Source organism: Ostrinia nubilalis, chromosome Z, assembly GCF_963855985.1.
Source record: "Ostrinia nubilalis chromosome Z, ilOstNubi1.1, whole genome shotgun sequence".
In the NCBI taxonomy this organism is placed as follows: Eukaryota; Metazoa; Arthropoda; class Insecta; order Lepidoptera; family Crambidae; genus Ostrinia; species Ostrinia nubilalis.
In genome coordinates, this window is record NC_087119.1 from 21,402,470 (window position 1) to 21,419,826 (window position 17,357).

The 17,357-nt window shown below is 36.0% G+C and overlaps 1 protein-coding gene across 1 annotated transcript; it reads left to right on the forward strand.

Moving 5' to 3' along the window:
• Positions 1-368: 368 nt before the first annotated feature.
• LOC135087214 (anaphase-promoting complex subunit 15-like) lies at positions 369-2,147 on the forward strand. The gene is made up of 3 exons (XM_063982056.1): positions 369-584; positions 899-992; positions 1,377-2,147. Exons 1-3 carry the CDS (start codon positions 465-467, stop codon positions 1,607-1,609), a joined length of 447 nt encoding a protein of 148 aa, XP_063838126.1. The 5' UTR covers positions 369-464; the 3' UTR covers positions 1,610-2,147.
• Positions 2,148-17,357: the final 15,210 nt, after the last annotated feature.

Here is a 17,357-nt window from a genome sequence, read left to right on the forward strand (position 1 = left end):
GTGCCAAATTGCGAAAAATGGCGGAAGAAATACTTAATTTATTTATTAATGGTAAATTTTCAAAGTATTTTGACTGGATAACTTTTTTACGCATACGTCATTTTTATTGTTTTTCATCCGCTGCATAGATGGCGCTGTTTACTAAATAGACACCTTGTTTCAAGTTTTTTGCCATGAATATAGCTTCATAGGCGCCCGTCGCATAGATGACGCTGTTTAAGAAAAGCTATTTATTATAAATCTATTTTTACTTTAAAAGTCGAACATAATTCATAAGAAAATGATAATCGATTTAACTAAAAATCTATTTTTTTTAACATCCCTATAAATGTCACTGTCAGTTATAATATGTCAATTTGTGTCAGTGGCTCAGTGGGTGGTGATTTATTGATCGTTTGCGAAGTTGCGAGCACTTGCGAGTTCAGCCTTTTGAAATTGATCGTAATTTTAAATCAAATTAAACAATGAATATTCCCTTCCCAGTACTGTATCCTCGTTTAGTCGATTCTAAGTGGTTCACTGCGGACAACCCTGTTGATGAGGACGCGGAATTAACAGCTTTGGAACAACAAAACCAAAATCGGGTAGGTACCTAGATGTAAAAACTTTTAAAGTAACATGAATTTTACCTATAATTAATTGCTCATTGTTCAATTAAAACTGTAGAATCATTTTATTTCATTATCGAAAACCGTCTTTAGTAAGGTCACCTGTTTGTTATTTCTACATAAATTTTATTATTGAATAACTAGACTTGCCGCGCGACTAATTTCGTACCGCCATTTTTTCACTATTTAAACCTTACCTGGACAGTGATTTAAATAAAAGAAATCGGCTAAATCCAGCCGTTTTCGAGCTTTAGCGAGACTAACGCACAACAATTCATTTTTTATTTTAGTTAAATTCCATTGGCCAACGATACATGAAAAAACCTCCACTTGGAAAACCTGAACCCGAACCAATGGAAGAAGCGGATACTGATGAGGAAGAAGGTAATCCCATATTTATAGCTTTATTTTATTAGATAAAACATTGTGTGCTGGGCTAGAAGCAAAACTGACTGATTTTAAGTCCGATCATGTATGAATGTTTGGTTTATTTTATTGGTTTTGCCATGTTAAAATCTGGCGCCTGATATTCGAATTATTTCTAAATAAATCTACTTTACTAAAGATATTAATTGTTAACTATTATAGGCAAAGCTGTTTTTCTTATGCCCATTTTCACCATCAATCCCTAATTTTTAAGTGACCCCTATTTAACTAAATTCCTGTGATTTGTTACCATAGGGCTCATTTAAAAATTTGGGATAGATGGTGAAAACAGGCATTAATGTCTTACCCTTGACTGTAAAACACAATGTATTTTATTTATAGGAAATGAAGAATCAGATGAATCTGAGGAATCTCATGATGAAGACGAAGATGTAGAATTGAGGACTACTTATTCACCGCCCAGGAACAACAATGAAACGGAACCGGACAGGGACAGCCTTGATTATTTAAACGACACTCTAGTGTTGAACACATCTTCCGACAGGGACAGCCTTGATTATTTAAATGACACGCTAGTGTTGAACACGTCTTCCGACATAAGTATTGAATACTAAAAACATACTTTATATCATTTCAACCAAGCAAGACCCCCGCTGGCTGATAGTTGGGCCCGATTTTAATGTGTATATGAATCAGTCGAAACTAAATCGGTGTAATCTCTCATAAATCTCCATACTGATCAACTAAAAGTCTGTGGTGTGCGCCCAGGCTAAGGCTTAAGTTATTATTATTAGGTATAAATATTTTAATCATTGTTATTATAGGTTAGGTTATGGCTTTTGCTTATACCATCTGAAAGAGGAATAGTAAATCACTCCATCAAATTAATAAATATATTTACACAGTGATGGATTACTTATAATCATGATCATTATAGATCAGGTAGGACAAGCAAGCAAATGCTAAACGTTATTTTTTAGATGTTCTATTTATTTGCTAGGCACTTTACTATACTTACCTACCATTGTACTTAGCACAATTTTGTTATAAAAAATAAATATGCATGTAGTAATGAAACAAATGCAGTTTAATTTCATGAATAATAATAAGAAAAGATAACTAACCACACTTGATAAAAAAAAAATTAAAATCAATTTGCTTTGCACTAAAAGATTTTGCCGACGCGGCTTTGCCCAAGCGAAATTTGTAATCCTACTATTAAAATAAAGTAATTGCGAAAGTTTGTATGGATGTTTGTTATTCTTTTACGCAAGTTCGGGTTACACAAAATGGTGTGACTCAACGGGGACAAAGGAAAGTTTTGCTGAATCTTTAGATTCGAGTGTGTCTTACCTACCCTACTATCCGTTCGCTTTAAGTTTGCCGCTGGCGATATGACGTCACTCGAAGGGAAGCGTCTTTAACTAGGTATAACAAACTATATCTTATCTATCTATATATATAAAAGAAAGTCGTGTTAGTTACACCACTTATAACTCAAGAACGGCTGAACCGATTTAGCTGAAAATTGTCAGGGAGGTACTTTAGAGCCATAGGACACTTTTTATCCCGTTCAAAATTAAAAAAAAAAGGACATAGGACACTTTTTATCCCGTTCAAAATTAAAAAAAAAAGTCTGTTTATTTATTGCCATTAAGGCGGAACAAAGTTCGCCGGGTCAGCTAGTTTAAAATAATTTTTAAATTTTTAATATTGATAAAAAATGTGTATTTGCGTAAAATAAGACATAATAATTGCGTTTAATCGCGGTCGGGGGAGGGGTCGCGCATTCCACGGCAAACTTAGCGCGAACGGGTAGTACCTACTAGTTAAGTAAAATGTTATTATATTTTGCCATGCAATAAGTACGTAAATATTTCTTTTTTATATCTTTTTGCGAATACGGAATGTAGGTATACCTGGAATATCCAGGAAATCTCTATGATCGTAACTTAGGAGTCTGTTTTTATTTCAAACTTGGGTGGATCCAAACAAAAACCTTACCTGAATTACCACTTCATCCATATTTCAACACCTCTGTCAGCGTAGTCAAGGGCCGAAGTCACAACACGCACTCACTATTATTTAGAAAGTTATCACAACTCGTATGTTGTCCTACGCAACATTTCCGTGTTGTCGTTTACCCTCCAAAGTTTTTTTGACTGACTAGCAAGATCCGACGTCATGACATGACATGTTCGATACCATGCCTTACATAAAGTTATGGGTAATTTTCTTGGGACGGTTGCGTGAACATAATGAATCAGTTTTTGTTCAGATGGATTGTGAGGGGTTGATAAAATCGAATCGTATCTAGCTTAGTTTTGCGGAGAACTTTTGCATATATTGGAAGGCTTAAGACTGAATTGATGTAGGTATTGTGTAATAACAACAACATTCATATGGGTGAAGTAGAATAACTGGCAGAGAGTGCCTTATGGCATTAAGTTCGCCTAGCGTACTAATTTAAATACATAATGATATGACTATGTTATTCATTTTCTAATTTGTGTTGTTAATTCGAAAACACCTATTTTCTTTGGAACATCCTGAAAAAGTGGAGATCGTTATTTTTTTTACTCTTAAATGGAGTTCTAAATAAAGTCGTTGATGCAAATTAGAATTAAGAATACGATAGATTGTAAATAAAATAATTTGTCGCTCACAATCAGTTGGGGACGACGTCATCTTTTTCTCTATTTATTTATTATACGTAAGATACTAACTTTTGGCTACGGCTTCGTCCGCGCGAAATTTATTTTGTCACAAATCGTTATAAAAATTTAGCCTACATAAGTATAATAATTATGGTATTCTGATGTATAAAAAATAATACTGTAAAGTTTCATCAAAATCCGTTCAGCAGTTTTTGCGTGCAAGATTAACAAATTAACATCCACACAAACAAAAACCAACATAATTTATTAATGGTACGTGAACGAGCATCTCACGTAGTTTTAAGAAACAAAATCGTCAGCTCTCTTTTCTAGCTCATAACAAAATAAATGAAATACCTACATAGTTACCTGTTGTCTTGGGACTCCATTATTTAATCCGACGCTGATACCTATGCTTAAAGGCACTCAGGAATAGTCTACATGTGGTGTCCATACAATACTTTACTCTTATTAATAGCCACTAGATTTTTTTTAGTGCCACATGAATCATTTGCAGGCCTAGACAGCTTTGTATAGAGCACTGCAAGTTGTAGTACCTACAATATTTATGGTGCCTGTCCTTGTTTTATGAGACTATCAAACATTTTATGTGATGGTATCTACCTCAGAATTGTCCTCTTCTTCTTCCAAATTGTCATATTTGACAAACGCACAGCGTAGTTGGTTTTCAAACTGCTCGCGAGCTTCGGCCTTTTCTTGAGGTGTAAAGTTTTGCATCTTATAAATTTGCCGCCACTAATGTCCACTTATCTTTAGCATTATTTTCTAACGATAAAAGCTGTCACATTCATTTGTCATTCACTTTAAATTATGCAAAAAAACCCGCATCTATGACGTGTTTCTGCGCCACTACAACTTGCAAGAGGTGTTAAAAGTATCGACAAAACAAAGTGTTATGGGCGTCACGAAAGCCCGATCACATACATGCCTATCTATTATGTAGAATGCAATTTTGTTGGGGAAGTGTGCAGAACAAAGGGTATACAAACATGGCTTTAAGACACTAGTAAATCGAAAAACTTAATAAAAGTAATGTTACTTGAGTTTGTTTGATTTTAATTGATTATAGTAACTTGAACTATACAATTTGAATCTATCGCACTTTACTGAATCATCATCAATATTAAAATCATATTTAACAGTGGTTGTGAAATCATATAAGATTAGCATTAAAGGAAATGAAAATGTAGATTTATGTTATAACATCTGAATTTCGATTGAACTGAATAGGTATATTGTTTATTTGCTTGAATAACAATTTATTAAAAAGCAGAATAATGCTATAAAGTCGAGCTAACATGCTTTAGTTGGCCATCAAACTTTGAAGGTAAGCTCAATGTCGAGCTGTGAACGTAATTTATGTTAAATGTTACGTCATTTCAGTGGTTTGCCACGGTAGAAACCATCTAAGTACGTGATTAATCGTATTTTTTAAGAAATTTGAAAAAAGTTGCAAAATGGTCTAAGTGTCATTCACATGTTAAGTCATATGAGTCCAAAGTGAAAATAATGGGTACATCTTATCACTGGTTTTCAGAATTAACACTTCTTGAGACGTAGGTAGTTAGTCGTGTGTAGTAGAACAGTGTCACAGAATAAGTAATAGTACCAAGGACAGTGTTAAGTAGGTACCCACTGTGAGTCAAAATACCTTGTCGACTTTCAGTGTGATATCACATATAGCTATCATACAGTCACACTTTTTCTTTACCTTGGATGCCAACACATTCCATTTTATTAGGGTTCCGTAGTCCTGACAAGGAACCCTTATTTAGTAGAATCCTGGAGGTAAGGGCAGAATTTATGAGCTCGTAACATACTGACAGAATTGATAAAAGCATTTGGTAGTATCTAGGTTTTACTAGAACTAGAAGCTACCTTTTTACATAAATACCTATTCCTTCATGTATCAGATAGTGATACTTAACAACTATATTTCCCGCTCCCAGTGTCCATATAAAAGCACCAACATTTTTTGTACACTAAAAGGCGGCCTTAAGCCGCAAGCATTCTCTTTAGTCAATCATTTGATGAGGCAGAAATATGTATTTAGTTAATTTCTTTTAAAATATAAGACCTACCCACGACATAACACATACTATTAATATTATAAATGTGAGAGTTTGTGACGAATGGATGTTTGTGTTAATGTTCACACAAAAACTGCTGAACTGATTTTGCTCAAACTTTAAAGTTATTATTAATAAATATTAATCTTTTCATGTAAGCAAAATAGCCGGTAAAAGTTATGTAAGTGTAGGTACTTACGATAATTTAGTCACACTACGACATTTATTATTGTTCACTAAGCTTCGCAAAAATATAAAATGTAGCTTGATCATAATCACTTCTTCTGGGGAGCATCAAACCATGCGAATATTATGTGTGTTCATACTAAATTATAGTAGAAGAATAGTTGTATGTTTTAATTTGCAGCCAATTAATAATACCTACTTATACTATGTATACCAGTGGCATTTCATCAGTGTTTAATAAGTTAACAAGTTTATCTGACCAAAAAATAAATTCTTAAACTTGGAGACTGGGGTGAGCACTGAGCAACCCAATGTTATTATGGGGAACAAAAGGTGTTTTTTGCGACTCAAGAAGCCAGTTTTTGTTGACTTGACTACCTAGCGGGGAGGTAGCAGGTGAGCTCGGATCGTTTAACATGAGCTACTGGACCGCGCCGCTTTTGCTGAGCGATTGTGACCATTAATAATGGCTGGTTACCCGTACATTTGCGGATTGATCAACACAATTGAGTACGGAGGCCTTTCGGCCGAGCTAATAACGCTTTAGTTCTGTATTAGTACAACTCTCACCGAAAACTTTGTTACCGCGATTCAGGTTTGTATGCCAGCGCGGTATGTTGTATAGGCGTAATGTTTCAGCGCCATCTATTGCCGCCTTGGACGAATTATAGTGACGCCTAACTTCAAACCCAGCTAATTCCACTTAAAATGGGAAACTTTTTTTTGGTTCTGTTATAAGATTCCATTAAGTCAAATTAAAAACAAAATGCGTTTTTACTTCGGAATGTCTCGAGATAAATCCAACTACTGCCTAATCTAAATCTCGTGACAAGATTTTATATCATACTACTTTCCGCCCGCGGCTTCGCCCGGGGTTTTCTCGGAAATTATTCGAATTTATCTTGCCGTAAAAACCGTCCTTTAAAAAAAGAATTGGTAAAATTGGCCCTGACGTTATTGAGTTATGCGCTTACCAACACATTTTGCAATTCATTTTTATATTAAAGAAGAAGATACGTTACGAATACTCGTATATGATTATAAAAGCTTGTCGCGAGACTTACTACGCGAGTACACACTACATTATGGATAATTCTGAGATGACTCACCAGAATAATTAGTAGTATAAATAAATGTTGGTATATAAATATTGTGCAAGCTACCTAAGTTGTATGCAGCTGCTTTTATGTTTATCGGCGTATGTCGCTTTATCCCCGCCATCCCCTAATTGTGTGACGAAGAACTGAGCTCAAATGCATCATTACTACTTTTATACAAATGCAAAATAATCCATGAAACAATAGATCCTACTAGGTAGTTAGATCTTCAGCTTTGATAAATACTTAATTTGGGACAAAAGCGTTTATACTCGTAGTTACCTACTAATTAGGTATAGGGTTTATTCTTTCTAATCATGAAAACAAAAATAAAAATCTACTCGTCTCCTTTCTAAAATAAGCAAGCAAACGATCATAGCGTGTAAAATTGTGGCAGGTTATTAAACTTCTTGGATCGACGTTGAAGTGGCAAAGTTTGCTATTGAGCCAGTTAGGTATTAAATGTAAGAGCCCGTCAATCTAACGACATTCGCCGTCGCAGAGCATCCAACCAAATGCGAACTAACCGACATCAAAAGGCAATAAAACTTCTTTTTGATGTGTAGTGCGTGCGAACAAACGCACACATTACAACGCCGCTCCAACGGTCGATCCAAAAGCTTATGGCTCTCATAACCGCCTCTCTATACCCACACGCATATAAGTATGAACCACAATAGACCGACTTACCCTACTAATCTCCTCCTCCGTCATCTGATTCACTTTAGCCATTTTCCGAGCAAATTATCAGATCGGCTGATAAAGTTAATTACGGAGCGGTATAAAAAAAGACCGATGTCAAAGGGAGCAAAAAAACAACTGGTACACATAACGGGGGACGTTTTTCCTGTGGTTTATTAAAAGAAGCAGATAGCGGAGGCAAATTAGAGCAATATGGTTTATTAATGGTTGGAGTAATTTGGATGCGAGTGTGCGGTGGCGTGCTGTCACGCGGGGCGGCGACGTCGCGGGCCGCGCCATCGATTGTTCGTGGCATGTCGCCTGTGGCCGCCGCGCACGAACTGCCTCGATACACCAGATAAGATAGTTATTCGGAACTTGCCGACTCCGCATGATAAGCCAGAATAGTACATTAAATTAATTAATGGGTTTCTGGGTTAACGACCCTCCTGGACATTTAGGGACTTACTCGAATCTTTAGGCTCTGGTAGTATTTAAATGGTTCTGTACCTACTTTCCAGTTGAAAAGCTGATCTATGATATAAATAAATAGAAACTAACCCAGGTGCATATCCATTGTTAACACTGTCTCCTTAGCTCATCTGGCCTTGACTCCTCATTTTTCACCAATGTCTGGTTTCCGTCAATTTCTAAGGACCAAAGAAGAATATTATTATTTTTATTTTTAATATTATACAAATTCAATGGCAAAGAACACATTGTGGGGTCTAAGTCAAGCCAAATACTCCATTAATTTGTCTCTGGTAAATTATAGTTCTCTTACAAAGGGAACCGACGAGTATCTTCGTAATCTCATTTAAGTAGGTAAGTAGGTACCTATGAATATTAACCCTTTAACAGCCGTTCACGTGCTTAGTCCGTGATTATATTATGACTCGCTTTTCGCCCGCGGCTTCGCCCGCGTGGAATTTTGTCTGTCACAGAAAAACTTTATAGCGCGCGTCCCAGTTTCAAAAACCGGGATAAAAACTATCCTATGTCCTTTTCCGGGACTCAAACTATCTCTATGCCATCAAAATCGGTCCAGTGGTTTAGGCGTGAAAGCAAGACAGACAGACAGAGTTACTTTCGCATTTATATTAAGTATTAGTGTAGAATAATATTAATATTCCGGCGGTTATAGTGTTAATAAATGGATTTGAACGCCCACTCCTCTAAAGGTTGGAGACAATACACTCGAAGTTGTTGACAATTATGTATACCTGGGACAAACAGTCCAGTTAGGTCCAACTTCGAGAAAGAGGTCCATCGTCGAATCCAACTCGGGTGGGCAGCGTTCGGGAAGCTTCGCGATATTCTCACGTCCGAAATACCGCAGTGTCTCAAGACAAAAGTCTTTGACCAGTGTGTTGCCAGTGATGGTATACGGAGCTGAGACGTGGTGGCTTCTATGGGCCTCATAAGAAGGCTCAAGGTCACCCAAAGGCCGATGGTGCGTGCTATGCTCGGAGTTTCCCTGCGTGATCGAATCAGAAATGAGGAGATCCGTAGGAGAACCAGAGTGACTGACATAGCCCGCAGAATCGCTAAAATCAAGTGGCAGTGGGCGGGGCACATAACTCGGAGAGCTGATGGCAGCTGGGACAGGAAAGTTCTTGAGTGGTGACCACGAGCCGGAAGACGTAGTGTGGGCAGGCCTCCCACTAGGTGGACCGACGATCTGGTGAAGGTCGCGGGAGGTGCCTGGATGCGAGTGGCGCAGGACCGGTCTTCGTGGAAATCCTTGGGGGAGGTCTTTGTCCAGCAGTGGACGTCTTTCGGCTGAAACGAACGAAATGGATTTATATTGAGAAAACTGCGTAGAACAGAAACAAATGTATTATTTGGTAATAATCAGTTTATTATTATAACATAACATTACTTACAATAAAATTGGAAATACAGTTCCCAACGTGGATTCACCTTGATGCATTTCAAGGCACAATACACAAAAATGACATCACATTTTACTTAAAATCTATATTTTCGTATATTATTACGTGTTATTATTTTCAGATTTTTATATAAATCAGAAAAAATATTGATTTAACTATGAACAATACGATTTCATAAAATAAATTTATTATTTCATAACATGTTTTCATATTAATAAGATTATTTCATACTCACTCATAATAAAATGTATTTGAATCGATTACACAATAAAAGTAGGTACATAATTTTTGTTATTGTATTGCATAAAAGGATGACCCGAAATAAGTAATTGAATATGAGAATTTCTGTAAATCTTATTTGGAACACCGTGTATAAAAATGCAAAAAGAATTAGTTATACTTACATATTTTGTACACTTTGGCAATTTGTAAGCGAAAAGTATTTTTTTTTCTATTTCATGGAAGATTGGAGTACTTCAATTATCTACATTTATTTTAACATAGAAGGCAATCTTATGCATATTTTGAACTGGGATTTAGTTATTGAGTACGGAACAATAAATCTTTCAAGTAAGCGAGAATCTGGAATGTATTTTTTCGGCGTGCGTGACCCTTAACGCCGAAAAATATTCACATTCCTGCTAAGTGCTAGGTTTAATGTTAGTGACAGTAAATTTTATTGCAATTTTACGCACAAAGTTTCTGAGATCAATATGATTTCTTTAAAATATTAAACATAAACAAACATGTTAGTGTACAATATACTCATTGTCTCCATTTATTTTTAAATTTTTGGAGTAACAAATATTAACTGCAAATCAGACTGGTATCGTAGACTGGTCCTACTTATCACAAAAATCATTAAAAGCTTCTAATTTTAACAATTTTACATTATAAGAGACACTGATTTTTAAATAAAGTTTGTTGACTGTTCACAAATTTTATTTGTTAGCACCCAGCATGTTCCTGTTATATTACTTTGGCATACAAAGGCAGTGATCAGAAAATATATGTTTGCATAGTTACTGAGGAGTTAGCAGTTAGTGTTGTGCTAATACGATTATAGTTCTTGCAACTCACGAAGGCGAGTGAGCTTTACTTGTGTGTGTGTACGTGTACCTACATGCAAATAACGATAGCTTATGATTAATAGTAGGGAATTTAGTGCAAGAACCCCTCCACTTTGGTATAGAAGGGTCATTTTTGCACCAGTTGTTCTTTGGGTGCTCCTGAGTGGATTTCCGTCGGTAGACATCGGGAGCCCCCCCTGTGGTAGCAGGGGGAGGGGGGGCAAGTTTCCTTCTGCCGCACTTCACTTTAAGGCCCATATCTTCAAAACTATGGGTATTAGGACAAGTGTGGTGTCATTTTCGGATAACTAAAGGATGGCGAATTCATTTCTAGAACAAACTTTTTGCCTTTTCATACAAAAAATAGAAATATGGAGTAAAATTCACAAAAACCAAAAAGTATTTTTTTAAATAAACGTTGTTTACTTTTAAACCACTGGAGATAATCTAATAAAAAAAATATGTCCTGAAAGCTACATTTATCAGGATTATAAATATGTACCATTGTATGGTACTTTTTTTGAAAAAAGTAGCTGAAAAAAATTTTTCTTCAGGACTCAGCGGGCGAATTTTAATGCGCGTCGGAAAAAAATTTTTATTTTATCCATGAATTCGTACTATTTGGTTCATAAGCAAGTAAAGATTATTATTTTAGAATTTATTTAGAGTTCCTGGCACATCATGCTACCATGATTTGTATTTTTTCTTCAATTAATTTTGAACTCTATGTGTAAGACATAAGGTTGAAAATAGTTTAATTACATTGTATTAATGAAAATATCATAAGAAGAAAGCACTAAATAAAGAACTTGAATTTGTCTAAACGTCTAATGATGATTATTATTATTTTAATTAACATTTTTATTTCTACATACTATTGTACCAGTGATAACGGAAAGGTAAGTGTGAGGAAAGAGAGGATTGATATTATCATAGTACGGGAGATTATTTTTAGCACAAAGGCTACGGCTGTGACCATTATAGTTGTTTTTTCAGACAGCACCAGCTTCTGCACTACTTCTTGCACTTACATCTCACCATTTCCAGGCAAGCTTCGGCAGCTACGGGCAAATCGGTCCATGTAGGCTCCATGTTGCTATCGACTCTGGTCCACACCCAACCAGTCGGATAAAGGGAAGACTGAGTCGGTTGCTTGCAACTGATCCTATACGCGAACCCCTTGATATACTGCCAGTAGCCAATGCTGATACAAAGCTGTCTGGGTTATTTTATGTAGGGTCACCAGGGCCGCGCCGCCCCTGTGTGCGATGTGTGCGGCGCACACAGGCGCCAAGACAATAGGGGCGCCGCGCCGCTACTGCCACCTATTTTTTTTTAAATGGAGTACATATCGATAAGTAAGTAGGTATAGTATGCGCAAGCGCAACATAGGCCTTGTACACAACAAAACAAATATTACGCTTATTAAACAAGTCTCTCAATATTTATATGTTTATTATGATTCACGTTTATGGTTTCATTTTACGCTTAGGGTTTTAGTTTAGTTTACACTAGCGGCCGCCCGCGACTTCGTACGCGTGGATCCCGTTTTACCCCCTTCATCTATCTTACGCGGTTTAGATTTTTTCATATATGTTTTTTCCCGCTAACTCCCGTTCCCGTGGGAATTTTGCAATATCCTGTTGTAACTAAGCTTTAAGTTTACTAAGGTACCTGCATGCCAAAAAGCGTCTAACTTAAGCGGTTTTGATTTTTTATACAAAAGGATTTTCCCGCTAATTCCCGTTTCCGTGGGAATTCCTAAGTATACTATAACCTGCCCAGGAGTATGAAGAATAATTGTACCAAAGTTCGTTAAAATCCGTCGAGTAGTTTTTGTTTCTATAAGGAACATACAGACAGAGACAAAAATTTTACTGATTGCATTTTTGGCATCAGTATCGATCACTAATCACCCCCTGGTAGTTATTTTGAAAATATATTTCATGTACAGAATTGACCTCTCTACAGATTTATTATAAGTATAGATTACTTACGAGCTCAACGTTAAAACGGCGGCAGTTCTTTTGAACCATAAAGTACTAGTTACCTACATATTTTGAACCGTAGAGGCGCCGAGTTTGTAATACAATTTTTTTATGACTATGAGTGAGTTTATGAACGCAACCCGATGCGATGCGTGCGAGTTGCGACACAAACGGGATGGGGTCCCGGGGATTCCCCGCCACGGCGATTTTAACGAACGAGATAGCCAAGCCAAAACCACAGTATACAGAGTGTTTGGCGGAAGGTAAGACAAACTTCGTGGGTATATAGGTAAGGTCATTATAAGAATACAAGTTCGCCCATTTTACCCAGTGAGCTACTAAGTAAGTAAGTAACTACTGAAGTAAGTAAATAGTTATGTTCGCAATAATAAATTAACGAAAAAGAGCGATTTGCATAATTGTACTTTGGAACGGCAAAGGACAATGGGCAAAATGGTACCCGGCTCCAATAGATATGCTTCTAGTGTCGTTTGAAAGGTCTTACCAAGACGAACAACTTTTACTATGGCCACCAGCCTCAGATCTGGTTGTGTTCGAAGATAAACATACTTTTTTGCAAAATGGTACCCGGCTCCAATAGTTATGTTTGTAGTGTCATTTGAAAGGTCTTACCAAGACGAACAACATTTACTATCGCCACCAGCCTCAGATCTGGTTGCGTTCGAAGATAAACATACTTTTTGTGTAACCGAAGTATCATACGTGTCCATCTTATGGTACTTAGGTTATGCGAGGCATAAAGGGTTTACTGCTCCAGCATCCTTCCTTAACTCTATAATTATTGGTAGAGATAATTGTGAAATAAATGTTTTTATTTGAAGAACACTACCCTCTTATTTAAAAAAAGTTATACCTAGGATGAACCTTGGATTAAAATGACATTTCCATACCAAATGACAATTTAAATCAGAGTTCAACTAGGGTGTAACTTTTATTAATAAAGGGGTTGGAGTTTTATTATTTTTAAGGGTTTTATTATGGGTGCATGCTAAAGCGAATAAACCCACAAGACCCAATAAGTCCACCCATAAGATGGACCGACGACCTTATAAAGGTAGCGGGAAAGCGCTGGATGCAGGCCGCCACCAACCGGCCATTGAGGAAATCATTGGGGGAGGCCTATGTTCAACTGGACGTCTTATGGCTAAAATGATAATGATGATGATGATGAAAGCGAATAAAGGGCTAATAGCTTGGGTAGTTCATCGTAGGTATAATCCTTTCCTTTTCAAGGCTTCTTTTAGTTATATTAATAGATTGTAGTCATAGTACATACTCGTATACATGGATGATTGTGTTATACACACATTATAATACTTAGTGGAATTACTGCTTTCAAAACGTGAATTAGAACTGGCCCCATAGCAGACATTTTCCTACATCTAAAGGCCTTTTGAAATATATATTGGTTATGGCTATTGGAGCGGGTACCACTTTCCATACATTTGTGCCCATCATCCTTTATTTTAAACAAAAATAAACTTGCCGTTACTATGGAACAATAATACAAAAGTTATCCATACAAAGCTTCTTCCAACGTTATATTTTCGGCTATACTCATTTTCATTACTTTTTTTGTGTTTTATTTCAAAATCAATTTAAAAATAATAACCACATTATGAAGAAAAAACAGTAAAAAAAATCTAAATTTACTTTGCATGGATAACTTTTGTATTACTGTTCCATTTTCTTCCTAAACTTTGAATTTTTGACGAATTTCAACATCTAATTAGGCTACATGTGACAATATCATTGGAAAGAAGAGAAGCTAGAGATGTTTTTAAGATCATTGGCAATTCACTATCATCTTTAATTTTTTTTTAATAGAATAATTCCAAGTAGTTTTTTTTAAAAACTAAAAAACTCTCATTAAAACTCATTTATTTCTGTAAATAGGCTTAAAAAAAGCACTTTTACACGTCCCAGTATTAACCCTACCACTGCTTCAGGACAATAAATGGGCCAGTGCTGAGAAGAAGCAGCGCAAGAAACTCAGTCACTATTGTCAGCCTCTTTTTCAAAGGTTTACATGCTTTAAAATGTACAAAGTTATAAATATTTATGCGAGCTAGGCAGTAACGTATCCCAAACATTTTTATCTTTTAAATAATCATCGACTTTATAGTAGCCCTTTTTCATTAAGGTACTTTTAATATGTGCTTTGAATTTATGAATGGGTAGTTCTACAACAGTTTGTGGTAATTTATTAAAGAATTTAATACATTTTCCCATAAATGAATTACCAATCTTATGCAATCTGAAATTTGGAACGGCAAGTTTATTTTTGTTTCTTGTATTAAAGTTATGCAAATCGCTCTTTTTCGTGAATTGCTCTATATTTTTGCGGACATATAAATCATGGTTCGTACTTTTGTTAAACTTTGGCGGCTCGTAACTAGCTATCCAATCATTATCTGGATCTGAAATTTATTTTACTTGACTAAAGACATATTCGATATTAATTTGAAATAATAAAAGCGATTGAAAACACGCGAGAAAAAAAAAAGCAGTTTTTAGGTCAAACGGAAAAAATTAAATTACCTAAAACAAAAATATAAATTTAAAAAAATAGCCCACTTAGGGTAAAATGGGCGAACTTGTATTCTTAAAATGACCTTACCTATACACCCACGAAGAATGTCTAATCTTCCGCCAAACACCCTGTATTATAATTTAAGTATGATTAAAATATTCTTGTTAGCACCAGTTGCAAGTGCATTTCAGTAGCACTAATATAAAAAAAAATGTTAAGACTCTTGCTGTTTTTACATAGCATAGGTAGGTACGTAATAGTCATATTAGTATTATTATGATTAGAAACAAGTAAGCTTCTTTGTTATTAATATTTAAATAGGTATACAATTCTTTGTATTAAGCATGTAAAAATTTAGTTCGAGTTTTCTTTTTCGTAGTAATTGGCAAGCAGAACGAACGGGATTTACCTAATTCCTAAGTGGTTTTCAGTTTTAATACACTTATGATAATATTATCTAAGTACCTACTGTAAAACTGAAGAACATTTATTTTAGTCAAAATTAACTATTTAAATATTCGTTAAAAATAATTTAAATTCGTTTTTTTATGACGATTCATTAGAAAAGAGGCGCTTCATAGGTTCCGCACACAGGCGCTGCCGGCGGTCGGCGCGGCCCTGGGTCACACCTAAGCGTAGTCCACAGCGACCCATTAGGATCTTTATTCTCCCTTTTTTATTCCCTATCATCCAAAATAATCCTATCCATTAGTAAAGTGAATTAAGCGTTTGAGTGAAAGCCACCTAATAGTCTTCTGATGCCGGATATGCTGACCCAAGCAGACCCATCCTTACAGTATTAAGTGTTTCATGGACTCCACATTGTATTCCACATGCTCGAGAGCTTCTGTTGTTAGGCCCATTTTTTGGGACATGTGATTCGTTCCATAATGCCCAGTTTGCGTACCTGTAATTGCTTGGGCATACCTTTGAAAAGTTTTCTTCATGACCCTGTATTTCCCTTTAGGAATGATTTGGAGAGGCTTATATCGTTGGAGCTTTCCCATTCAGCCCTGTTATTCTTGTATATGGCCATATTATGGCCATGAGGTACCTAAGCTTTTAGATAAAGGTACTATCAGTTCTGACCCAATAGGTATCGTCTCTGACCCTTGTCTCGCTAGACTGTCGGCTCTCTCATTGCATTCGATCCATGTATGTCCAGGTATCCCACATTAGGGACACTTTGTCATGACTTCAGAGTTTGTTCATCTTTAAGATTGCATCTAGAATACCTAATTCTAGACTCAACCTTCACTGAGGCGATGGTTTTGTTTGAGTGCTGCCTGGCTGTGACTAAGGATGTAAATATTGCGTTTCTTACACCCCTGTTTTTAATGCACACATAATTATAGCGTAGAATTCAGCTTGAAATACTGTAGCAAACCTCCTTAAACGTTCACTGTGTTTATTACTGCATGCTTGACTATGAACGAGTGCTGTAAGTGCCCACCGACCTAGGCAGTTTTGTATCAGTATATCAAGGGCAGTAATTATGTCCTTATGATTTTTTAAAATTATTTAAAATTTAGTTGGTTCAAGGGGTTCGCGTATAGGGTCAGTTGCAAGCAACCGACTCAGTCTTCCCTTTACCCGACTGGTTGGGGGTGGACCAGAATCGATAGCAACATGGAGCCTACATGGACCAATTGCCCGTAGCTGCCGAAGCTTGCCTGGAAAGAAGTAGTGCAGAAGCTGGTGCTGTCTGAAAAAACAACTATAATGGTCACAGCCGTAGCCTTTGTGCTAAAAATAATCTCCCGTACTATGATAATATCAATCCTCTCTTTCCTCACACTTACCTTTCCGTTATCACTGGTACAATAGTATGTAGAAATAAAAATGTTAATTAAAATAATAATAATCATCATTAGACGTTTAGACAAATTCAAGTTCTTTATTTAGTGCTTTCATCTTATGATATTTTCAATAATAAAATGTATTTAAACTATTTTCAACCTTATATCTTACACATAGAGTTCAAAATTAATTGAAGAAAAAATACAAATCATGGTAGCATGATGTGCCAGGAACTCTAAATAAATTCTAAAATAATAATCTTTACTTGCTTATGAACCAAATAGTATGAATTCATGGATAAAATAAATAATTTTTCCGACGCGCATTAAAATTCGCCCGCTGTG